The 26,909-nt window shown below is 49.9% G+C and overlaps 1 protein-coding gene across 2 annotated transcripts in view; it reads right to left on the reverse strand.

The window, feature by feature from the left end:
* Window positions 1-26,909, reverse strand: part of CNTRL (centriolin) — a 1,008,983-nt gene that overhangs the window by 496,630 nt on the left and 485,444 nt on the right. For both annotated transcript variants that reach the window (XM_078641873.1, XM_078641874.1), the window contains one exon: window positions 8,386-8,565. In XM_078641873.1, the coding sequence (XP_078497999.1) occupies window positions 8,386-8,565 (180 nt within the window). The remainder of the gene's footprint in view (window positions 1-8,385; window positions 8,566-26,909) is intronic.

A 26,909-nucleotide genomic window follows, 5' to 3' on the forward strand; every position in this document is an offset into this window, starting at 1 on the left:
ATGTAGCACTTTCCCGTTTTTGGTTTTCTTACTTCTCAAAGAACAGATATTATGTTCTTAGGGAGTCCCAGTAAACTGAATTCCAAGTCTTTAGGAGACAGACTCATGGGTTTAGCACTTTTCCATACACAGCAGGTTGTGTTGTCTTGGCAATTTCAGAATGTTGCCCTGTGCCATTTCCATTGGTTCTGAAAACCACGTTTGCCTCGCCCACTGATGCGCAACTATTATTAGGGTCATTTTGCTCCTTTTGCGTTTGTTGATGACTCTGTGTAACAGTGGTATCGGGGGAAAGGCGTATGACCAGTCTATTGAGAGTGCATTCCCTAGAAATTGGTTGTGTGGCTGTCTGGAATTAAGGTTTTGACATTTTGAGGTTTTTTGTGCTTTCGAACAGGTCTATATTTAGAGTTCCCGAACAGCCAAAAACCTGTTTGAGTACCTCTTGATTGAGTTCCCATTCATGACAGCATGATGCTTGCCTGCTCAGTCTGTCTGCTTCTACATTGTCTTTCCCAGGTAGATGGACTGCTATTATATCCATTGGTCTCTGCACTGACCACGCCCAGATTTCTTGGGCTAGCCTCAATAGGGCAAAGGACTGCGTCCCCTTCTTCTACCCCCCACCCCCCCATTTGTTGATGTTGTACTGGTATTGTCTGTTTTGATCAATATTGTTCTCCCTAATCGCTCTTTCTGAAAGGCTTTTGAGGCTAGGAACACTGTCTTTAGTTCCAAGACATCTTACTCCTTCCAGACCCCTCTGACTTTGAGCCAGTCCATTTGAACTCCCCAGCCCATATGAGAGAGGCCTCTGTTGTAATGGTTACAGTTGAAGTTGGTTATGCAAATGTCCTTCCTTCTGTTATAAATGATATATTCCACCACGCTATTTCCTCCTGTATTTTCTGTGTGACGACCAGGGCCGGACTGGGGACCAAAACCGGCCCTGGCAAAGTGCTCGGCCAGCCCCCAGGGGGTTGGGGAAGCAGCCGAGCTGTTTGCCAGGTCGGGTTTCGGCTGATTTTGTTACAGGGTCCGATATTGCAGCTATGCTGCAAAAACGGCCCTGTAACAAAAACGGCCCCAGGGTCTCAAAACTGTCCTCCCACCCTGGCGACCCACCGGGGAAATGCCTGGTGCCCGCTACGGCCAGTTCAGCCCTGGTGACAACCACTCGATCTTCCCAACTCCCTGTTGCTTGCGACCATTGGTTTTGAAGTCATTTCTGAATTGGTATCATATAGAATCTTGAAAATGGAATCAAAGGGATGCATGAGGCCATCTTTCCCACAGTCCTCACGTTCAAAGATTTTCCCTTCTGGTAAATGCGAGTTTCCTAGAGTAGCAACACTACTCTCTTCTGACTGGGATATATTTTCCATCGTATCAAATTGAGTCTCGCTCCTAAAAACTATTTTTCTTGCTCTGGGTTTGGAGATGACTTTTCTATGTTTATAGAGAAACCCAATGTGAAGAGTGTCCTCATCAAATGTTGTATTTGAGTTTTGCATTTGTTGTGGGATAAACATGTATCCCTTGCCTTATCAAGTGTGATGCCACTGCTGCTAGACACTTGTGGGATAAACATGTATCCCTTGCCTTATCAAGTGTGATGCCACTGCTGCTAGACACTTGGCAAATACTCTTGGAGCTGATTTTAGTCTGATAGCTAGTAATTTGAACAGGTAGTGAGCCTTGTTCACCATAAATCTCAAGGATTTCTTGTGTTTTGGATTTATTGGGATGTGCATGTAAGCATCTTTTAAATCTACATATGCCATGTAATCCCCTTTTTGCAATTGTGGTATAACTTCCTGAAAGGTTGTCACATTGAATCTGTGTCCTTATAAACTTGTTTATGAATATAAAGTCTAGAATTGGACGAAGAGACCTGTGCACCCTTGTGACCGGGAAATTATGTTGAGTAATTTCCTTTCTTGATCTCTTTTCTATTTCTATTTTTTTCTGCAATTCCTCTACTTCTTTGCGGTAAACGTGATGTTTCCCCGTTTGAATGGACCTTTTTCTGTGGTCCCCTTGCTGGTGGTATCTTGGCCAATTCTATGCAATATCCAAATCTTACAACATTTAATATCCAGTTGTATGACGTTCTCTTCCTCCACGCCTGAAGGAAGTTCTTTATTCTGCCTCCCACTGGCGGTGTGTGTAAGAGGATGTCATTGTAGGCCAAGTCACCTATTTGATGGGGTTGTGTCTACCCTGTGAGGCTTCTGCATCCCACATAATCATCCCCAAAAGGATTGACGGCCATGTTTCTACTATTGCCAATGCTGCTGGTGACGGACTGCTATTTTGGAAGCCCTGATGAGTTAAGCTAATCTGGAAAGTGCCTCTTCCTGTAGGCCTGCGTTCCGACGCTGCACCTCTCCATATGTTTCCCCTCAATTGTAACAATCAAATGGATTTTGCATTTCATTGTTATTTTTTTAGCTCAATGATGCCCCTCAACAGCTGTTCCCCATTGAAGGGCGTATTTATATTATTGGCTTGCATCTCCGGTTTGAATCCTGAGATTCAAATCGGAGTAATGCTGTTACCGCCATCATTTGGCGAATTGCGGTGTCAGCAGCATCCAATGCCGATTTTAGACATGTTTTTGCAATATTTTTGCCTTCCCCTGCTAGGCTTACAGATGGCAATTCGGGCAAAACTGAAATGGAGTCTTCTCCATCACACGAAAGACAGATCCCCCTGTCTGGGCATTCTCTAACCATCGAGGCCAAACTTTCCTTCATGATAGGAATCTTCCCCAGTACCTCTTAATCGGTGATCTTCTTCTGAATTGTTTCGCCTTTAACAAACTTTTTCAGAGCATTACTTCTTTTATGACTTAGAGTGCCCTCAGCAAAGCATCCAGACCCAACAGCGGAAAAAAAGAATCTGATGATGGTGCCCAACAACAAACTAGAAGCGCGTGGTGACGTCGGAGGTTTCAGCTATAGGGCTTAGTGTATTGGGAAAGGCAGAGAGGGGTGAGAGGGGTGATGAAAACACTGGGTAAGAAGAGGGGTGACTAGGACGGCAGATGGGCACATAGTGGGAAACACGGGACAGGAAGGGGTGATAAAAACACAGGACAAGGAGAGGGGTGAGAACAGAGGGGTCCAGGGGGGCAGCAGTTAGTGGCAAATGAGCAAACAGTGGAAAACATGACAGTAAGGGGTGAAAATGCGAGTCACGGCCGGAAGCAGTGGGCGGGGAACCAGATCCCTTTGAAGCTCCGTTGAATTTAAAAGGGTGGCGGGAATGAAGACCAAAAAAAAGGGGGGGGGGGCAGAAAGGACGGCGTGGGAGGTGGGAGGAGAAGTATGGAGAGTGGTGCAGGGGGGGGGGAGCGTGGAGCAAACCCTGAAGAGCGTTTGGCTGCCAGGGGGGCAGAGGGGGGGCGGAAAGGCACGGAGAGCGGGAGAGCGGGAGGGGGGCGATAAGCATTTACAATGCAACGGAGGGGGGGGCGGAAAGGCACGGAGAGCGGGAGGGGGGCGGGAACGGCCACACACTGACAGGGGGGGGGCGGGAAACGAACCAACAGCGGGAGGGGGGACAGGAAAGGGAAGACTCACCTGGACTTCCTCGGCCGGCGGTCGGCCGCAAAATGGCCTAAACAAACCTCGACGAGCCCGAAAAAAAGCCCCGCCCACCGCTGCATGACGTGGCCAAAAGAGAAAAATTCTCGGGAACGCCCCCGAATCTGGTCCGGCCTTTGACGGACAGATCCGGCTCCCAATGGCTAGCCTCCATTTATGGAGCTAGCCAATGGGAGGAGGGGGCGAGGAGGGGGCGGGATACCCGACCCAACAGAGAAACATAAGGATTTTGCTAGCACATGCGTACTTCGTACGCATTGCCAGCAAAACCTAAAAAACATATAGAAGGACTACGAAAACATTTGAGCATTCTAGACCCAACCACTAGATGGCAGAATAATGTACAGCATGTGAATCCAGAAATGATTCACGCTGCAAAACACAGAATCTTACTGGTTCGCATTTGGACTTAACTCAAACATTAATGGGGTATGTTGCATACTGAATCCGCAAATAAAGTAATCTTTTTAAATGCAGTCTGTTATGCGATGCATTTAATAAAAAATATGAAAATGTTTACAAACTTTTTTTTTAAGATTAGGCAGTGGTCCATGGGAACCACCACCTACTCTTCACAAACGTTTTTTCTCCATTCACAAAAGAAAAGAGGGCCCTATGGAACCCCTTCCAGTTTGCAAATGGGTTACAACCTCCTTTAAATTTTTGGCAAAATATGAATGTTTCGCGACCGCTTCCGGTGGCAAAATATTTATACATACCTTAAGGAATTAGTATTTGGAAGGAACACTCTTAAAAAGCCCCTTCTGCATAAAGATTGCTTAAATTTTCCTAAACCCATTTAATGATTTGGAAAACCTTTTCAGAATCGTTAAATGGGTTTAGTACATATAACAAAAGTGTTTTAACGGTTGCAAACCTTAAGATTTACGGAATCTGACGATTTGTGATCATTAAAGCACTTTGTACATGAGGCTTATTAGTTCCTCAAATTCCTCATCTGTTGAGTATCCTCCAGGCATCAGACTAGATCCGGATCTTCTTTCTCACAAGCAGCTCTCTAGCACCGCATGTGGTGCCATGAGCCTCTGTCACAACCTTTCCGGACCCGGACATGATGACACTGGAATATATAAAGCACCAACCAGGTTGCAGGTGTCAGTTCCTGAAACTTCTACTGCATTCCATTGAGGTACATGGAGAGGAATCCAGAGAGCATCAACGTCAACAAAAACCAGCACATTATATGCTTGCATATGCGATCCTGTTAATGACTGTGCTGACTCGCAGAGTAAGAGGAATGGTGGTGAGAAATCTAATGGAAGATGATCTATTAACCAGAAGGAAAATGTTGACATGTAAGAATCTGAAGATGGCGGCGGCACTGTACGTGCTTTGAGGAGCTCTGCGGCCGGCCCGTCGTTAATCCTGTAGTATCATACGCATCCTGCTGTTACTGCCCTAAAATCTGACCCGCTGTGCTGTGTGCTGCCTGGGGCCCTGGAGGGAAACGTGATGCAATAAATGGAGCTGTGGCGCTGCGGCCGGGGCAGTGTCGGCTCCTGCGGCGCTGTTGGCCGTAAATATCGTGGACCTATGTGACGGGATGGGAGACCCCCTTTGCCCGAGGTTTAGTGCCTGCCTGTGTCTGTGCCCCGCCCCCCGCTTGCTACCTGATCGAGGTGAAATCTAGGACACTGCCTGGAGAATCCAGAACGATCTGTCTGCGCTGCTGATACGTTGGTGAGCTGCGGCCCCTGCGGTAGGTGAATGGTTGTGGCAGGGGGTCGCATGTGGCGACGGAGTGCAGGATAATGCTCTCCTCCTTCTTGGTCTGTGGGCCTTGCATGTGCTGGGGCTATTCCTCTGCCTATTCTGATTAGACGAGGGCATCTCCAGGGAATACGGGACTTTGACTGTACGGCTTGTGAGGGGTGCCCGAGACATGATGCACTTTCTGCCAAGTTCACTGTGGTCTGACAGATTTCATTGATACATTGGTGAGACATCTATTGTCCTCCCTTCCTACTTTTTCTTCCAGGGCTTTGCAGCGGTCTCTGCTGCTCGGGTCTCCTGCCTGCCTGTCTGCCGGTGGACCACGGCACCTGTGTTGGACATAAGTTCTTCCTTTACTCTCTACATCCCCCCTTACTTGGTAATTAACAGCCATGGGTAAGGACAGGCCTCAGCGGAGAGTGCAGCAGACGAACTTGGATCAATACACGGTGCAGGGAGGGTCAGCTGAAGGGTGACCCTGTCCAGGTGTTGGGGAGGCACTGTGGGATACTTGCGGTTATAGAGGCATCCAGTGCAGATGTGCAGGCCAAAATAGATGCTGGCCCTCTGGACAGTTGCAGAATGATCCTTGGCTATGGAACACAATGTTGCTGAAATACAAGGAGAGGATTCCACCTTGAAGGCGGCAATGGCAAACCTTGCTGCACAAACATCGGCCCTGGAGCTCAGGGCTGAAGTTGCGGAGGAACGCTACTGGAGACACAACCTTTGGTTTGTAGGATTTTCAGAGGGGGCCAAGAATGGGGCTCCTGAACGGGTTCTTGAAAAGTGGGTCAAGGCCCTTTTCCCTGTAGCTAACTTGTCTTCATTGAACGGCGCACCATGCCCTTGTCCCAGCCCCACCGCCCTCGACTGGGTTGTCACCCCGCACTCTCATTGTGAAAGTCCTTAACTGAAGAGACCAAGATTGTATATCCCTACTGCTGCCCGTGGGTATGGGGACCCTACCTTCGAAAATCATACCATCTGTATCTTCCCTGACTATACCCGTCTGGTGCAGCAACAAAGGTCTCCTTTGGGGGTGTAAAGCAGAAGATGAGAGAGATGGGCATTCAGTACATGTTACTTGTTAGGAATCAGCCTTGACTTGTGTGCTTAATGTGGTTCTGACACTTTTTTATGGCCCCTTATTGTCAGAGCATGTACTTTATTGACATTCCCTAAGGGGAATAAGGAGGAGCAGAGCCCTCCCGTCATTGCTTGGCTTACTTTCTTGTGACCACGCCCCCTCCCCACTTCCTGGTTCCTGCTCGAGTTTGGTGCTGGCGTCTGAGGACTCTCTGCTGGAGTTCTGTTGTTTAGACGCTGCTATTCCTGGTTGCAGCCCTTTTGCCCTTCCAATTCTCCTCCTCGAGTGTGTGTGTGTGCCTGACTGTTAAGCGGTAAAACTTCGCCGCTTCTTTTACCGGTGAACGCGACGCCCTGCTATATCTCACGCATTTTGCGGGCGTCGTCCGTTCACTTTCTACAGTCTCCTTGTTTCTTTGGCTGCACTACCTCCTTTGCTTATTCCTTTCTATTGGGCTTCCTATCGAGAGTGAGCGCTCCGCCCTGACTTACTAGGGGCCGGGTGTCTCACCTCCTGAGTGGGTACTGCTCCGCTGTACTCGCCCCCTGTGCAGCCGGTCGGTGCCCCTCACTCCTTTTGTTTTGAGTTGGTTTGCTTGTGTTTGGGTGATTGGTGTTACTGCTCCGCTGCACTGGCCCCCCTTCAGACAGCCGGTCGGTTCACCTCACCTTCCTTTAAACTTTGGTTTGCGTCTGAGGTGTGTTGAGTCCTTCGTGAGTCCTTATTGGCCCCCTCCCTTTTGCCTGGACTCATCGATGACGCTTGCCCGACCTACAATTGGGATAAGATCCATTATTAATCACACTTGTCAATGTTTCGCTGTGTTTAGAGTAACCATAGGGAGTGTGACTGTTCATAACGTGCTTTTGTTTCCTAGCCTGGACCATCCCCAGAGACGCCTTCTGCTATTGTGTTACCCCTCGTATGAGGAGAGTGGTGGACACTCCTTGGGTAAATTCCCTCATACTTTTAGGAGACAGTAGACAGGAGTGTCGTATACTCTGTTATCGCATTCCTGCTGCTGTGTCTTGGAGGTGGAGGGATTCTTCTTCGCTCCTGTGGAAGTTGGCCCTTCTCCTAACAGTTACTCTTCCCAGCTAAACTGAAGGTCATCCATGGTGACCGTGCTCACTTTTTCACTACCCCTGAGGCGGTCTGGGACTGGCTCGATGTGCTGGGGGCTGTGCACCGTCCCTGTGGGGGATTAGGGTGCAACCCCAGGGTTTGCAGAGCACAGGAGGGACCAGTAACCAAGGTCGACGTGGCCAGCGCGCATTCAACTCATCCTAATGTGCGGTGGTCGGTCATGATGGCTCCCAGGAGTTGGCCCACTTGTTATTAGATGGTAAGGGAAGACAGACTCACCCTATAGACCCCTTACAGCTGCAGTAAGAGGCAGCGATGGTGCTTTTGGAGGAGGTTACAGCCTCTTCCTCTGACTCGAGTGCTGCCGAAATTGTAGAAGATATTCCTACACCCGAGAACCCCTAAACTGACTGGAGTACCGGGGCAATCAGTTGCTGGTGACTCAAGATATTGGCAAAGCCTAATGCCGGCTGTTATGAACTGTGAGGCCCAAAGGGTGTATGGTAATTAGACCGGGTGACGTCATTAATTGCAGATGCATATTTATACGGGCATGGCCATTTTCCTGACCCCCTTCATTTACAGTTAGGAGGAAGCTTACTATCTGATAAATAACTAATTCCCACTACAGCCTGTACCTCATTTTGTAGGCAAAGGGGACTCAACTTTAAGAAAGCTTCAAGGTCTGATTTTTCATACTAAATATTTCTGAATGAAACTAAATGCAACACAGTGCTTTAAGCAAACGAAACAAATAATTCAACATATTCAAGGACAAAGGTCTTTCATCCCAAAGAGCAGGTCATAGCAAACAAAATAAATATAGGCCATTCACTTGCATGTTTTGCTTCCCAATCTCTGTACCTTATTCTCCAAATCTTCAAGGTCAGTGAAGAGTTTTTCCCTCTCATCATCAGCCTCCTGAAGTTGCTGATCTGTAAGACCTTGGATTTCCTCCATGCCCTTCAGCTTTTCAAGCAAACACTGGATTTCATTCTCCAGCTGGCGAATTTTTGCCTCATGTTGCTTCCTCTCCAATTTAATCTGCAGTAGAACAAAGTAAAACCATTACTTAATAATTATAAAATAGACTATGAATAAAACATTATCAAAGAATTGACTCCTTCGAACTCTGGTGCTTTTACCTATCCCTATGGACAGCTAGAAGAACTAATTAAATATTACTTGACCCGATCAAGCCAAAACTGTTCCTACAATTGTTTATGATAAAATTAAGCTCAAATAGTTGCGATGCAGAACTCCACCTGGAAACCAGCAACCAGGGGCATGTGGGAATCACTAGATGCGAACTTAGACTCGCACCAGCCCCCTTGAGGTCACGGTGGCTCTCGCCTCTCCTCCCCCAATGGGGGTCGGAGCATAACGATGGTGAACACCAAGGGCCGATGGGACTTCGGGGAGGCTTGCTGGACGGCCCGTTTCGACCACCTCTCCCGCCATAGACCACCTAGTCCCTATAAGACTCAGAAACATAGAACCTCTCTCACATTCTCTTCTCACTTCTTTCCTCTCTTTTCTTTCTTTCTATCCACCTCTTCCTAATTTCCCAGCAAGTCAACGTAAGAGGGATACAGCTAAAACAGATATTTTACCATAATAGTACATGTAAGTATTGTATACAAACTATTTTGGTTAACCTCTTGACAGAATGCTATTGTATTTGATTGTATAAAAATCCAATAAAATACTTTGACATCAAATAAATGTATATTTCAACACTGCCTTATGCAACTATATTCATATCTAGATCATGTTTAAAAAAATCAATAAAAATATCATGAGCATGAAAAAATAAAAATAATTAGCAGACTTATTGGGGGAAAAAAATTATGTTGGGAATGATGAAAGGCCTGGACCAATATCACAGTAGTTAGGTGTAGTAAAGAACAATACAAATAATAATGAACAAGACCTAAAGAATGGAAAATTTCAGTTCTATTAAGGATTCGGAGGCGAGGATTATGCTTTATCTTTCTTCACTTTAATGACAGCAGCCATTTTAAAGTCACCAAAACAAACAACTATTCCCATGAAACATAGGGAATATCACAAGAAAACGATAGAGTGTCCATGGATAGAGTGTCCCTTGTTCTCTGCACCAATCACAGGGCCCCGAGGTGGTGGTAGTCCTCTGTCACTGTCTAATCTCCCTCTTTCATTGCTGAAGGCCAGCCACCCTAGAGGCTTCACCAATCTTGTTTACCAGAATCGCCTGAAACGCAAAATTGAATATAAGCGACAGTCGTGGCTAAGGTTGAGCCTGTAGGGAAAAACAGCAGAGTAAAGTGTACAGTGAACATAAGGTGATATCATAACAATCAAACTATGCTACTTACCCCAGTATGTGGGCGGGAAGGAATCAAAGAGACTTTGTACCCTGGGTGGGATAATCCTCGCCTCCGAGTCCTTAATAGAATTGAAACTTTCCGTTACAATAGCAAGAACATTTTTCATTCTATGTCAAGACCAGAGGCGAGGATTATGCTAGTTTAAAGCTTGCTCACCACCAAGTGAGCCATGTCAAAAATCAGCTTAAAGTAAAACCGCTTAAAAGTGGAGTCTGAAGACCAATCTGCTGCATTCAGAATGTCTTCCAGACGAGCTCACAGGGTAAATGCCTTAGAGGCCATCGCTCCTCTGGCCGAGTAAGCACCGAAGGCTCGAAGGTCGATTCTGGCTTCTTGCATGACACACCTTACCCACCGGGCAATGGTGGGGGAAGAAACCGCCTTATGAGTTTTTTTAAGCTCAATGAGTAATTGCTGCTCTCCCGGAGGACGGAAGTCCTCGGACATTTCCTGATATGCCTTAAGGCAAGCAACCACACACAGCTTCGGAGAATCCGGGAACGCTGTATAAGAAATGTATCTTGTCCCACACTTCGTTTGTCTGCGAATCGTAAAAGTGACCCCCGTGGGGGAAAAAATTCTACTGGTAACATCAAGGGCTCTGGCATCCGAAACCCTTATGCATGAGATAAGGCGGAGAAGCATCGCCAATCTCGCAGATAGTTCTTTCCTAGAGAGGAACCTATTTGGCTGCCAAAACAGAAACACATTTAAGACCTGGTTAACATCCCAAAGCTGAGAATAATGAGGTTCAGGCGGTAGCGAGAGAAGGATGCCTCGAAGGAGAAGGCAAACCAAGGGATGTTCGACCCACAGGGGACCCGTCAACCATGGTATGACACGCCGAGATGGCGGAACGGAAGGTGTTGATAGTCCTATAAAGCAAGACCTCCTCCGCCAGAGAGGCCACAAAAATTCAGAATAAAGGTCACATCCGTTGCCAAGGGATTGAGACTCCTTCGCACACACCAACGATACCACCTTCTCCAGGTGGAGCGGTAGCGCTTGACAGTGCGGTCGGCCTAAGCCTTTTGACATTAATTTTTCAGCCGCTCCCAAAAGGCCTGGGACCACCCAGCATCCCTGTAATCCTCCATGCCATGAGGGCGAGAGAGCCCAGCTCTATTAATGGGTGAGAGACTCCGTCCGGATTGAGAAGAAGAGTCAGAAAGTGGGGGAGTGGGATTGGAGAATCCCAAGAAAGCTCCAGAACTTCCGGAAACCACACTTGAGACCTCCAGATTGGGGAAATGAGAACCACGTCCGCATTCTGGCGTCACACCTGGGCTGAGACCCTCGTGATCATGGCAAACTGGGGAAAGGCACAACCTTGTTCGTCCCGCCAAGTCTGAAGGAATGAGTCTGTCTGCGATGCCAGAGGATCCGGTCTCCAACTAAAGAATTTGGGCAGTTGGTGATCCAAGCGAGAGGTCTACTGAAAAAGGACCCCAGAGAGACTGGAGATCTGCGAAAAACCTCGGGTGCAATTTCCAAAGACTGCCGTTGTGGAAATGGCGAGATTGAAAGTCCGCGATCAGGTTGTCCCGACCCGGAAGGTATTCCGCCGTCACGGACACATGATGGTCCAGAGAGTATTTCCAAAAGTTTGCTGCCATGTCCGAGAGAGTCCTCGAGCGCGTGCCCCCAAGATGGTTGATGTACCGGACGACTGATATGTTGTCCATCTTGAGCAGGACACAAGATTGTACCGAGTCTTTGGTCCAATATTGGATCGCGAACGATCCCGCTAAAATTTCCAGACAGTTGATGTGCAAATGTTACTCCAGAGGAGACCACACACCTCCTGTTGTGAACTCGCCACATCGCGCGCCCCAGCCTGATCTGCTGGCGTCTCACTCGATAACGATATCTGGCGCGGAACCGAAGATCGCAATTCCATTCCAGGATTCCATGTTGGAAAGCCACCATTGTATCTCCTCTCTGGCTTCTGCAGAGAGGGACACCTTCTGAGAGTAGGAGAGGCCTTTGCGAAGGTGTTGGGCCTTGACACGTTGCAAGGCCCTGTAATAGAGGAGGCCGGGGAAAATAGCTTGAATGGTCGCCTGCAGAAGATCCACGATGCAAGCTACCTGTCGGAGGGAGAGCTGGTGTTGGGTGAGAGCTCTCCTCAGTTTGTGACAGATTTTCGTCATCTTCCGGGAGGGAAGGCTGAGAGCAGCAGCGACCGAGTCGATTGAAAACCCCAGGAAAACAACCCTCTGGGACAGATCAAGCATGTACTTCACCTCATTGATCGCAAAGCACAGGCTTTGGAGCAGATTGACCGCTGTGTGAAGCTGTTGAGACAGAGCACTGGGACATTGCGCCATGAGTAAAATGTCGTCCAAATAAACTATGAGCCGCATCCCGGACGCACGCAGATGTTCAATCACCGGACGCAGTACCTTGGTGAAGCACCAAGGAGCGGAGGATAGACCGAAAGGGAGTGTGGTGAAATCGTACACCTTGTCTCGCCAAAGTAACTGCAGGAACCTCCGGTGTGGAGGAAAAATTGGTATTGAATATGCTACTTACCAGTATGCATCTGTTCTTGGCATGTAGGGCTGCTAACATTCATATCTTAGCATTAGATCGCCGCCTAGTGTTGGGTCCGGATGATCGCACATTGTTGTCCTGGAAGAGTCTTCGAAGTATCCTGAGATAGGTGGCTCCTCCCCTGGACTACAGTGCGCATGGGCATCGGCTCCATCCCCAGATTGTTTTTCGCCATTGTGGCAGGAGATGGAGTGAAAAGTGTAAAGGATGTCCATGCTAATGAATAAATACAATAGTATATCTGCAGCTGCGACAGGCACCGGGGAGGAGGGCGGGCGATATGAATGTTAGCAGCCCTACATGCCAAGAACAGATGCATACTGGTAAGTAGCATATTCAGTTCGAGGCATGTGGGCTGCTAAATTCATATCTTAGCATAGAATACATAGCAGTCCCTCCATCAGCGGCGGTTGCCCGTGCCAGCTGCAGAAACCTGAAAAAGTGTTTTGAGAACAGCCTGTCCTACAGCAGCTTGCTGCTTGGAATGCACATCAACACAGTAGTGTTTTGTAAAGGTGTGTGGTGTAACCCACGTGGCTGCTCTGCAAATATCCTCTAAAGGAATGTTCCCTAGGAAAGCCATGGATGCCCCCAGTTTGCGTGTGGAGTGCGCCCTTGGGGGTATTGTTAAAGTGCGCTTGGCCTTTTGATAACATATCTGGATGCACTTAACAATCCATCTGGCTATCCCTGCTTTGGAAATAGGGTTGCCTTTGTGTTGTGGTGCGAAGACAACAAAAAGTTGTTTTGTCTTTCTAAAGGGTTGTGTTCTGTCTATGTAGTACATCAACGCCCTCCGTACATCTAAGGTATGGAGCATTCTTTCTGCCACCGTCTGCGGGTTTTGAAAGAATGCTGGCAAGTCAATAGTTTGGTTGAGATGAAACTGTGACACCACCTTCGGAAGGAATTTGGGGTTAGTGCGTAGCACTACCCTATTTGGATGAATTTGAATGAATGGCTCTTGGATTGTGAGCGCTTGCAGCTCACTGACACGCCTCAGAGACGTAATAGCTACCAGGAAAGCTACTTTCCACGTAAGGAACTGGAGTTCACACGAGTGCAGTGGCTCAAATGGCGGTCCCATCAGTCTGGTGAGAACGACATTGAGGTTCCACACCGGAGCTGGCGGTGTTCTTGGGGGAATGACTCGTTTCAGACCTTCAAGGAAGGCTTTAATGGCGGGCACTCTGAAGACAGAGAGATGCTGCCTGTTTTGAAGATAAGCCGCTATGGCGGATAGATGTATCCGAATGGAAGTGTACGCTAGATTGCACTTGTAAAGATGCAACAGATAGCAAATGATGTTGGGGATAGATGCATCTAGCGGGTTGATGTCATTGGCTGTACAGTAAATGACAAAACGCTTCCATTTCGCAGCATAGCATGCTCTGGTAGTTGGCTTCCTTGCCTCCTTGATGATGTTCATGCATTCTGGAGGTAGGTTAAGGTATCCAAACTCTAGGACTTCAGGAGCCAGATCGCCAGGTTGAGCTGTTGCGGATCTGGATGCTGAATTTCTCCATGGTTCTGCGTTAAAAGACTGGGCGTGAGGCGCAGTCTTTGATGCGGCACCACTGAGAGTTCGAGGAACGTGGTGTACCAAGCCTGGCGCGCCCACGTTGGAGCAACTAGGATGAGAGTCATCGCGTGTTGCCTTAGCTTTCTTGCGACCAGCGGTATCAGAGGGGCTGGCGGAAAAGCGTACGCAAATTTGCCTGACCAGTTCATCCATATCGCATTCCCCTGCGACTGTGGGTGAGGGAACCTGGCGGCAAAGTGTTGGCATTTTGCGTTTTCTTTTGTGGCAAACAGGTCTATCTCCGGATGACCCCACTGCTGGAAGTACGGGTGGAGGACAGATGAGTGTATCTCCCACTCGTGCATTTGATGGCTGTACCTGCTGAGCAGATCCGCCATCTGGTTGTCCTTCCCTGGGAGGTGTTCTGCCATGAGGAAAATGTTCCTCTGAATGGCCCACTTCCACATGCTCTGAGCCAGATGAGACAGCTGTGGCGAGTGGGTGCCTCCCTGCTTTTGAATGTAGTACATCGCAGTCATGTTGTCCGTCCGGACTAACACTACCTTGTTGCACAGATGTACAATGAAGGACTTGATCGCCATGAAGATTGCCATCAGTTCTAGATAGTTGATGTGCATCTTTTGCTGCTGCGTCGTCCATAGTCCCTGCACTGTGTAAGTGAGCAGATGAGCTCCCCATCCCTGGAGAGATGCGTCCGTTGTCAGGATAATCTGCGGCACAGGCTCTTGGAACAGTCGGCCCTTGCAAAGGTTGTGTGGAGTCCACCAATGCAGAGAGTCGTATGCCCGACTGGTAACCAACACTAGGTCTGTCATTTGCCCCTGAGCCTGTGTCCACTGATTCGCTAAGCACTCCTGGAGCGGGCGCATATGTAACCGTGCGTGAGGGACTATGAAGATGCAGGAGGCCATCATGCCTATCAACTGCATGAATACTCTCGCCGGAAGCGAGTGTTGTGGTCTGAACTTTTGGATCAGAGACTGCATGCTGTCTATCCTGACCTGGTTTGGCTGAGCCATGGCCGTCAGGGTGTTGATCGTCGCACCTAGGAACTGCCGGACATGTGCTGGTTGTAGATGCGACTTTGGGTAGTTCAGCGAGAAACCCAGATCGTGAAGAAGGTGAATTGTAGTCGACATGTCCGCGGCGCACTGTCGTTCCGACTTGGCTTGCACGAGCCAGTCGTCGAGGTAGGGGTAGACATGGATGTTCTGCCTCCTGAGGTGCGCTGCTACTGTCGCCAGACACTTGGTAAACACCCTTGGGGCTGTGGTGACTCCAAAGGGTAAGACCTTGAACTGGTAATGCTTGCCTTGAATAGTGAACCTGAGGTATTTCCTGTGGGACGGGTGTAGTGGAATGTGGAAATAAGCATCCTTGAGATCTAAGGTTGCTAAGAAGTCCCCTTGGTTTAGCAAGGGAAGAATCTGCTGCAGTGTAAGCATGTGGAAATGTTCTGACAGTATGTACAGGTTGAGGGGGCGTAGATCTAGAATGGGTCTGAGAGATCCGTCCTTCTTTGGAATAAGGAAGTACAGGGAATACACCCCTGTGCCTTCCTCTCTCACCGGCACGAGCTCGATTGCTCCTTTTTGCAGCATCACCACTACTTCCTGCTGCAATAAGAGCAAGTGCTCTGCGGACATAGGCCTTTGCCTTGGCGGGATGTTGGGTGGAGTGGATTTCAACTCTAGGCAATAACCATACTGGACTAGTTGTCGCACCCACCTGTCTGTGGTGATGTTTCTCCAGACGGGCAGGAACTGCTGCAGTCTCCCCCCGACAGGTGTTAAGTGGTCGGGGGGCAGTGACAGAGAGTCACTGTTTGCTTGGGGTAGAGGAGCGGGAGCTGTTGTTTCCTCTGCCGCGACCTCTGTTGCTGTTATTTCTGTAACCTCCCTTGTTCTGCTTTTGGAACGAGGATTGTGCTCCACCTTTTGAGAACTGAGATTGTTGACCCATTTGTCCTCTGGTGACTCCACGTGCACCTGAGCGACGAAAATTGTTGCCACGAAACTGTTGCGACTGGAGGGCCCCCATGGACTTAGCAGTTTCTGTGTCTTTTTTTATTTTTTCCAGGGTGGTGTCAACATCTGGACCAAACAGACTATCAGGATTGACTGGCTGATTAAGAATGGTTGTCTGAATATCTGGTTTAAACCCCGAGATGCGGAGCCACGCCTGTCGTCTTAGCATAACGCTAGTGTTGATAGCTCTAGCAGCTGTGTCTGCGGCGTCAAGTGCACACTTGATGGCTGCGTTTGAGATTAGCTTCCCCTCCTCAATAAGCAGTTTGGTGCCTTCTTGGAACTTTGGAGGCAGGTGTTGTATAACCTGTTCTAGGGTGTCGTAATGCGCCCTATCGTAACGTGCTAAGAGTGCCTGTGTATTGGCAATGCGCCAAAAGTTTGCGGCCTGCGCAGCTACTCTTTTGCCCCCTGCCTCTAGCACTTTGGACTCCTTATCCGGGGGAGGAGCTTCACCCGTTGTCTGGGAGTTGGCACGTTTCCTGGCATTGGCGACCACAAGAGAGTCCAGTGGCAACTGTCCCCGAATGTATGCGGGGTCCGCAGGTGCAGGTCTGTACTTCTTTTCAATGCGTGGATTGACCACTCGTGCCCTGGTAGGCTCCTTAAAGATATCCCCCGCATGCTTGAGGACTCCCTTAAGCATAGGCAGCGTTTTAATGTCCTTTCAGAGACTGAGAATGTGTCGAAAAGGAAGTCTTCTTCTATCGGGTCAGCATGCATGTCCACATCATGATTGGCCGCTGCCCTCTCAAGTAGCGCATGAAAACCTGCTGAATCCTCAGTTGGGGATGCACGTGCATTAAAAAGCTGCGGGTCCTGCCCCACATTTTGGGTGCCCTGGTCACCAGTGTCATCATATGAATCCGGTTGTGCATCTGGTTCATTGATAGGGAAATTGTATTGCTCATCCTCATCATACCCCTCACCCGCAGAGTGTTCTGGTGAGGGAGTAGGGCTCCGTCTTGGAGGAGGCTGGATTGGTTCTGTGAGGCCTGAAGCATCAAGGGGCACCCTTTTCTTTTTCAGTGGGATGACATATGAGTCCACTGACTCTGAAGATATTTTCCTCTTATAGAGGGTCAATTTGCCGGTGTCTGCGTCGATGAAATGCTCTGAATCATCCTCTGATTCGAGTACCCGACGTGGAAGTGGGCCAGCCGTTGAAGAAACCGCCTTCTTCGGTGCCGATTTGGTGGAAAAGGCTTTCGGCGCCTCCTTTGGCGGCAAAACAAAGAGAAGTTTGCCAGAAGGCTTCGCTGGATTGTCCGTTTGTGCCTTCGGCGACGAAATCGGAGCCGACGGAGCAGAGGCCTTCTCCCTAATTCGCTGTAGTGATGCGGCGACGAGGGACGCCTCACTCTCAGTTGGTTTTGGAGCCGACGAGGATGTTTTGACCTTTCCCTCGGATCCGACGTCTTTGTGGGCCTTGTGGGCTTTCGACGCGGATCCCGCTGTCACCGACCCCGAGTCCTGGGACCGGTGCGCAGACGTGCCAGTCTTCGATCCGTGCGCCTGCGTAGACTCCGTGGAGCCGGCCTTTGCGGGCTTGGACGGCGGCGCCGATGTTGATCCGTGCCGACCATCTTTTTTAGAGGACCCCTCCTCCGGCGTCGATTTCGAATGAGCAGCAGCGGAATCGACGGACTTCTTCGACTTCTGCGGACCGGAGGTCGACGGAGTCGATGGATTAGCGGGTACAGTCGTTTTCGCTGGCACGGCAGCCATCTTAGGGACGCCCGAGTCCTTAAGTTTCGGTTTCGGTTTCGGGTCGGCCATTTTAGATGGAGCCGATCCCGATGCTTTCGGTTTCGGTTTCGATACAGTCTGCTCAGCAAGTAAGTCCGTGGCCGGGCCAGAAGGCGGGGCTGTGGCTTGCGGCATGGGGTCGTGGGTAAGGCCTACAGGCGATCCCGTGACCCGGTCGGTATCCTCGAAACCTTCGGGGCAGAGCTCGTCCCCTGAGCTATCCGCCGCGGCCCCATAAATCTCTTCGTCGTCTCCTACCTCGTCGACGTATTCAAGGCCTTGACCCACGACTCCGTCGTCGTCTACCGGATCCGCCTCGACCTCCGTCTCGGGTGGGGAGATCTGAAGATGATGACCCTGGTCCTCTTCATCTTGGTCGCCGAAGATGTTTTCCGGATCCGGGGCCGCTTGTCTAGCTTCCATGCGCACCGCGCGCCGAAGCTTGAGAGTCTTCTTAGAGCGGAACTGTGCACAGGCCTTGCACTTGCCGTCGTCGTGGTCAGGCGAAAGGCATTTGTTACAAACGGGGTGTAGATCGATGTGTGGGTACGTGGACCCACAAAGCGGGCAGTATTTAAACGGGCTCCGCTCCATGTCTGAAAAGTTTTGCAGTCGAGTCGCGATGAGAAGGCCTCAAAGTTCGAAAAGCGAAACAAGACTCCGCTTATTCCGGCTCCAAGAGACGGAAGACTCGAGACCGTGCGCAGACAATACCGACGCAAAAAGCGAGGCCTTTTGGCCGCTAAAAGTTAGTTTTTTCTCGCTTTCGACAGAGAGACGTCGAGACCACATCCGAACCCAATGGCGGAAAAAAACAATCTGGGGATGGAGCCGATGCCCATGCGCACTGTAGTCCAGGGGAGGAGCCACCTATCTCAGGATACTTCGAAGACTCTTCCAGGACAACAATGTGCGATCATCCGGACCCAACACTAGGCGGCGATCTAATGCTAAGATATGAATTTAGCAGCCCACATGCCTCGAACAGTCAGATATGCGTCTTTTAGGTTGAGACGCGCCATCCAGTCGTTCGGTCTGAGAAGATCGCGAAGAAGATGGATTCCCTCCATCTTGAAGTGGCAGTAAACCAGCCACTCGTTGAACTCGTGCAAATTGATGTCGGGCCTCTGGCCCCCGTCCGCCTTGTCCACCACAAAAAGATTGCTGATGAAGCAGTGAGCATGGGAAGTGGTTTGTACGACCACCCCTTTGTGCAAAAGAGACTGAACCTCTTGATCGACCAAAGCGTTGTCCACTGCCGAGAACACCAGAGGGTGCGGCGGAGCCGGCTGGAAGAGCTTCCCAAGAAACTCTATATGAAACCCTTGAACAGTTTGGAGTACCCATGCGTCGCCTGTGACAGAAGTCCAAGCCTGGAAAAAATGTGCCAGCCGGCCCCCCACTTTTAGATGGGAAGAAGGGAGAACACTCACCGGAAAAACTGGCGGTGCCACCGCCTCTACCACCACGTTTCTTTCCTCGCCGTCTCCTGGTAGGGTAGAAGTTGGCGAATCTGGCTTGATCCTGGTAAGATACCTGGTTGGAGCCTCTTCTCTGCTGGTTAGGACGGCCGGACAAGCGGCCCCTGCCTCGTACGGCCCCTCGGACAACCCGCGGGCGAAAGACCTTGCGTATAGAAGTTTGCGCCCTGTTCAAGGACGTGAAAGTATTCTCGAAGCGACCCAGTTCCATCATAAAGGGTTCGCCAAAAAGGCCTCCTTGGGCAACAGGTCCTGCTTCTGAATCCGCCAAGTCCCCATGTTTGGGATCCACTTTTATCAGGAGGGATCTTCGTCGTTCTGTCGATATGGCGCAGTTGGTATTCCCCAGAAATATCACCACGCGCTGGGCCCAAGATGATAGGTTCTCCGGAGAGATCAGGGCTCCCGGCGCTTTGGCTTCTTTAGCCATATCGAGGATTTTAGTTATGGGCCCAAGAATGTCAAAGAGCTTATCTTGGCAAGCCCGTCCTTTACGAATTTTTGTAAAAACGTCGCCATACGAAGGTCAATTTCTGGGGTGGCCGCCACCTTACCTTCTAAAGAAGGGCGAGGACACTCCGCCCTAAGATAGTTACGCACTGTGGCCTCTAACGGCCGGCGGATGCGGCTGGCGACGTACTGGGAGACCTTGTCACAGGGCGCCCAGTCTGAGGATCTAGGGTGCAAGATAGAATCTAGCATATCTGCACAGAGATTCTGATCATCTGCGTCAGGTACAGGAGTTGCAGGCGCTGGCTGCGAAGGACGCCAGGGACGTGAAGGACCACCTTCCTCATTGTCCCCTTGAGCAGAGTCCCCAGGAGTGGTCGTCGCAGGAGGGGGTTTGCTATCTAAGAAAGCCTGTTTGGGGCGAGCAAAGGCATCAGTGTCAACCCCCACTTCTGGGAGGCGGTTGAGGGACAGCGGGGGTACCGCTGGGAGGGAGGGGGCTGGAATGGCCTGAGCTGCCTTGGCGAATTTATCACAGGCTAGCTCAATTTTGAGGGAGAGGCGGTCTTCTAAGGGGGCCATAGCCTGCTTCACCGCTTTATGTATAGAAGAATCTAATGCGTCGTAGAAATCTTCATCCCACTGCAGTGCTGTGAGTGGGTCTTCTTACCACTGGTCATCCACGTAAGTGTTGTCTTGATAATGATAAGAATCCATGAGGGGAACCTCGCAGTAGGAGGGCTGGGTGTCAGCCTACTGTTGAGCAAGCAGAGCTCGCGTTCAGGAGCCAAGCCCTGGGACCCAAAAGCCCTGGTGCTAGAATCAAAATGCAGCCTGCCAACAAATGGGCCCCAGCAGTACACAGCTTGCAATACAGACAGGAGCGTTAAATCAGGCCTAAAAATACGGACCCCTGAAGCTGGGCACAACCATCAGTCCACAGCCTCGCTTGGAATGATACCGACCTTGAAGGCATTCAGGCGGCGTTCAAAACAAACAGGGTTAAAGTGAAGAAAGATAAAGCATAATCCTTGCCTCCGGTCCTGACGTAGAATTCTGGTATCCACCCGAGGCATTTTATCCATTGAATCACCAAGAGTCAGACACGACTGGATGGATAAAACAACAACAAAGTGCAGCTAAGTTTGAATGGTCTCCAGGTGTGTTTATCCAACTAATTCTTTAACTTTCAAGGAAAAAGGCTGAGTTGTCATTGAGGAGACTGAATTCTGCAGTGTATACACACAGTTCTCCAGGCGGCTCTCAAATCTTTCATTCACCTTACTAGCACACCATTAGCTCTTCCTTGATCACACAAAATTTAGAAGAAACACAAATCTCTCACTCAAGATTTTCTTTTTTTTAAATTACAATGGCCAGAAATTATTTTGGCGCTCTGCATTTTAGACACTGCAATTTTAAAGCAATTGTCTTTCTTCAATCACTTTGGCACATCAAACAATATTGCCTTTAAGGTTAAAAAGAAAGCTATCCCCTGACAAACTGGACAAACAGCAGAATTACTTGACCGAGTAGACAAAATGCCCCCTTTATGGATCTAGTTGTCGCTGCAGTAGTGCCTTGTGATTATATGCACCAATACCACATCACAGACTTGTGTATGTCTAGAACAGGTATTGTACTCTCCAGCAGTCCAGTGTTTGTAGCCTTAGCCCTGTTGAATGAGCCTCGTAGGCTCTTTTCTGACAAACGTATGACATAACTTCATACAAAGGACTATCCACCTGGACACAGGCCTCTTCTGCATTGCTCTGATTTTCTAGACCCTCGCAAAAGCTGGTCATCCAGACACTGGTGGCTTGACCGGCCATTATAAAAGCTCAGGGCTCCTCTAGGGTCAAGTCAATGAAGCATCTCCTCCTCTTTCAACCGGTGTGGCGGAGCGAAGAAGGCCAATAGGCTAATAGGCAAGCCAACATGGAAGAGAAGAACAAGTTACTTACCTTCGGTAACGCTTTTTCTGGTAGATACAATATCTGCCTGTGGATTCCTCACCTTGTGAATATCCCCTTGCGTCAGCAACATTCGGAAATTCTTTTCGTAGCTTCGCGCCAACGTGGACTTGGACGTCATAGAGGCACGGCACCGCTCGCGACTCCGCTGACGTCACCGACGCCTATAATAGGCCCACACCGGCGTGATGACATCAGTTCCGCCCCTTTTTCCGTGCCTTCGAGGCACACGGATGGACCAATGACAGTAGACATATACACAGTATACGCAGTACAGATATCAAGGTAACACACACAATGTGAAGCAAATGCAATAAAACATTTGCAATAAACAACTCCTTGACAATAAAATAAAAAATTATAGAAACTCTGGAGAAAAAGAGTGGACAACGGGGAGGCGGGTGGGTCAGTGAGGAATCCACAGGCAGATATTGTATCTACCAGAAAAAGCGTTACCGAAGGTAAGTAACTTGTTCTTCTGATAGATACATCTGCCGTGTGGATTCCTCACCTTGTGAATAGAGTCCCACAGCAGTCCCCACTCCCGGAGGAGGGTGTCCACTCTTCTAGACCAGAAAATCGTGGAGAACAGAGCGACCAAAGTGACTGTCCCTCCTAACCTCGGAATCCAAGCAGTAATGCTTCGCGAAAGTGTGGAGGGAAGACCAAGTTGCCGCTCTACAAATATCCTCTACAGGAACACCTCTAGCCAATGCAGAGATTGACGACTTAGCTCTAGTAGAATGAGCCCTTATACCCTCTGGCGGTTCCTTACCCGCCAAAGAGTAGCAGATCTTTATACAGAGGACGATCCATCTTGATAAAGTTCTTTTATGGACCGCTCTTCCTCTCTTGCAGCCAGCAAAGCCAATGAAGAGCTGGTCATCCATTCGACAGTCTTTAGTTCTGTCCAAGTAAAAAGACACCGCCCTCTTGTGGTCCAGACGGTGTAATCTCTCCTCCTCCTTGGAAGGGTGTGGGGGAGGATAAAAGGTAGGAAGGGTAACAGATTGACCAAGGTGGAAAGGAGTTACCACCTTAGGCAGAAAAGCAGCCCTGGTCCTAAGAACCATTCGATCAGCATGAATGGACAAGAAAGGGGGCTTGGAACTAAGAGCTAGAAGCTCACTAACCCTCCTTGCCCAGGTTTTCGCAACGAGGAAAACTGTCTTAAGAGTCAAAAGCCTCATAGGACATTTGTGCAGAGGCTCAAAGGGAGCACCCATCAGAAAGGTCAAAACAAGATTTAAGTCCCACTGAGGCACAACAAAAGGAGTAGGAGGGAACTTATTTGTGAGGCCCTTCAAAAACCTTAAAACCACAGGAGATTTAAAAAGAGAAGGCTGGTCAGGGAAGCAGAGAAATGCCGACAGCGCTGAAAGATAGCCCTTCACTGTGGCAACAGCAAGCCCCTGTTGCGCCAGAGAAAGGGCAAACTGGAGAACATCAGACAAATGGGCTCTCAAAGGGTCTACAGATTTCTCTCCACACCAAGTGACAAACTTCGACCAACTATAAGAATAGATGGACTTAGTGGAGTCACGCCTGGCTGACAAGATGACATCCACCACATCAGGCGGGAGAGAAAAAGAACTCAGGTTGCCCCGTTCAATCTCCAGGCATGAAGGTGTAAGGTCTGGAGGTGGGGGTGTAAAACCTGCCCCTCCATCTGGGAGAGGAGATCTGCCCTGTGAGGTAGACGGAGCGGAGGGTGAGAGGAGAGGTGGAGAAGGTCTGAGTACCACACCCTTCTTGGCCAATCCGGGGCAATCAATATAACTTGGGCCCGGTCTTGGCGAATTTTCCTCAGAACCCGAGGAATCAAGGGTATGGGAGGAAACGCGTAAAGGAGTTGCGAGCTCCAACCCAACTGAAACGCATCCCCCAAGTCTCCTTGCATCGGATACTGGAGACTGCAGAATAACGGGCAGTGAGCATTCTCTTGAGTGGCAAAAAGGTCCACCTGAGAAGTTCCCCACGTCCGAAAGACGTGACGAACTACCTCCGGATGAAGCCTCCACTCGTGGTCGGCAGAGAACTGCCGACTGAGACTGTCTGCACGAACGTTCTGAACTCCGGCAAGATGATTTGCCATCAGACAAATCTGGTGGTCCTGAACCCAGGACCAGAGACGCAGAGCCTCTCTGCAGAGACACCGCGACCCCACTCCTCCCTGCTTGTTGATGTACCACATCGCGGTCGTGTTGTCCGTCAGGACCTGAACCGATTGACCGCGAAGGGAAGGGAGGAAGGCCTTGCGCGCCAGACGTATCGCCCGCAACTCTAGAAGGTTGATATGAAGCAACCTTTCCTCTGGAGACCAAAGACCCTTGACCTCCAGATTCCCCAGATGAGCACCCCACCCTAGAGTGGATGCATCCGTAATTACTGTGGCCACCGATGGAGGAAACTGAAAAGGCTTTCCTTGCGACAGATTGCCTTCCACACTCCACCAAGACAAATACGCCGCAGCTTCTCTGGAGATCCTCACTGACTCCCTGAGATCTCCGTTGTGCTGATACCACTGCCTGCGGAGGCACCACTGGAGTGCCCTCATGTGCCAGCGTGCATGGTTGACCAATAGAATGCAAGAAGCCATCAGACCGAGCAGGCGAAGGACCTTCAGGACTGGAACAACCGCTCCATTGAAGAATAAAGGAATCATTTCCTGTATGTCGCGAATCCTTTGAGGGGGAGGGAATGCACGACATACAGTAGTGTCCAGTACCGCACCTATGAACAGGTTGCGCTGGGAGGGCACCAGGCGAGACTTGGGTACATTTATGGAAAAACCCAACCTGTGCAACAAATGAGTTGTCTCTTGCAGATGACGGAGCACCTTCTCTGGTGACTCCGCCTTGATCAGCCAGTCGTCCAGATACGGGAATATAGGAATCCCCGACCTCCTGAGATGTGCTGCCACCACTGCCATCACCTTGGTGAAGACTCGAGGCGCAGTAGTAAGACCAAACGGAAGGACCGCAAACTGGTAGTGTTGCGACCCAACCGTAAAACGGAGATACTTTCTGTGCGACTTCAAGATGGGAATATGAAAATACGCATCCTGCAAGTCGATCGACACCATCCAGTCCTCTTCCAGCAGCGCTTGAAGAACCTGTGCAAGAGTGAGCATCTTGAACTTTTCCTGTTTCAGGTAAAGGTTCAAGATCCTGAGATCCAGGATTGGCCGTAACCTGCCATCCTTCTTGGGGATCAGGAAATACCGGGAGTAGCACCCCTGACCCCTTTCCTGCTCTGGAACCACCTCTATCGCACCTTTTCTGAACAGTGCCAGGACTTCTTCCTGCAGGAGAAGCAGGTGGTCCTCCGAACAATAACCCTGGCAAGGAGGGTAATTTGGGGGAAATTCCCGAAAGGGAAGAGCATACCCATTCCCTACGAGATTGAGAACCCAAAGATCCGATGTTATCAATTCCCAATCTCGTAGGAAATGGGTAAGGCGGCCCCCCCACTGGGCCCACATGATCCGGAACGGCGGATCTAGGGCTGCTTTGCTGCGTTGGCAGGGGGCTGGGAAGGGAGAGAGGAGGAGGTGGCTTGACGGCCTCGAGAACGGCCTCTTTGCTTGCCCCTATAAGACCTATACAGCGTGTTTTGCTGCTGCTGTGGCTGCTGCTGCGTAGATTTGTAGGATCGAAAGGAAGATCTGCTAAATCCTCTAGTACGCCTTCCAAAAGTGCCCCTGGTCTGAAGGCCCAATGACTTGGCTGTCGCTCTGCTGTCCTTAAAACGTTCTAAAGCAGCGTCTGCTTTCTTGCCAAACAAGCCAGATCCATCGAAAGGGAGATCCAACAATGTAGATTGGACATCCGAAGAAAACTCACTAGACTTCAGCCATGCAGCTCTCCTCGTAGCTACAGAAGAGCCCATGATCCTTGCCACAGAGTCCGCCGTGTCTAACCCACTCTGAATCACCTGCCTTGCTGCAGCCTGAGTATCAGAGATAACTTCTTGGAAGTCTTTTCTATCCTCCTCAGGTAATTTGGGTACCAACTGTTTTACAGTGTCCATAAGGGCGTGAACATAACGACCCATCAGGCAGGTCGCATTTGTGGACTTCAGCGCCATACTAGCAGAGGAGAAAATCTTTTTAGCAGCCTGATCCTGCTTCCTCGACTCCTTTTCAGCTGGAACTTGAGGAAAAGCTCCTGTTGATCGTTTGGAACAGGCAGCCTGTACCATCAAACTCTCAGGTAAAGGGTGAGTGGATAAAAACTCTGGGTCTTCCGGAGCAGTTCTGTACCTTCTGGCAACAGCTCTAGACACAGCCAGAGTCGATAAGGGTTTCTTCCAAACCTCTAAAATAGGATCTCTATGGGCATCATTAATGGGCAGCAATGGTTCAATGGAGAGTGAAGAACCTCCGTGAGTAGATTTGACTTGAACTCAGCAGTAGGTAAAGCAATGTTCAACAAATTTGCTGCTTTTTTAATTACAACGTGGTAAGGAGCCACATCTTTAGAGGGTTCGTCTGATACTGAAACCAAATCCCACTCAGGGGACAGTTCAAGACCACTGGCCACCGAAAGATCCTCATAAGGGTCATCAGGATCCTGTAGCTCACCCTCCTCCAAATACTCCTCACGATAGCTCTCTTCTTCCATCAGCCTCTGAGCTTCACGCCTCGACCTGTGCTTCACTTTCGAAGCCATCGGATCCACTGTCAACTCCGCCGAAGCCGGAGCCGGCGCCGAGCCCGACGCCGGACGAGGAAGACTTCCACGACGTCGTTTGGGATTCGGCATCAGAGATGATGGAACCGGCGTCGAAGGATTCGGTGTCGTCGACTTCGGCGTGGATGGCTTCGGAGTTGAAGGCCATGCCGGTGTCGGAAGATGCCAATGCGGCACCAGAGCCGGCATAAAGGGCATAAAGGGCGCAGGGGCATAGGATTGGGGGACACCCAAACCAAATGCCATCGGACCCGTGGGCCCAACAGGCATCCCAGAGGGGTACATAGCCCTGGAGTAGATACCATACATCGCATTAAGAAAATGCGTCGGATCCTGACCTGGAGTCGGGAAGGTTGGATACGAACCCCCAGGTGGATCTTGAGGGCGCGGAGTCGATACGAAGTCGAACTCCTCTTCAGGCTGGTGCACCGGAGTCGACAGACCTTCGGGCAACGGAGCCTCTCCCTCTCCAACTATCACCTCCTCACCTTCATCCTCCCGATCCGGAGAATGGGATGGATCCGGAGATGGATTCGCTGTCTGCTT

The sequence above is a fragment of the Lissotriton helveticus genome, chromosome 5_1 (genome assembly GCF_964261635.1).
Source record: "Lissotriton helveticus chromosome 5_1, aLisHel1.1, whole genome shotgun sequence".
Lineage (NCBI taxonomy): Eukaryota > Metazoa > Chordata > Amphibia > Caudata > Salamandridae > Lissotriton > Lissotriton helveticus.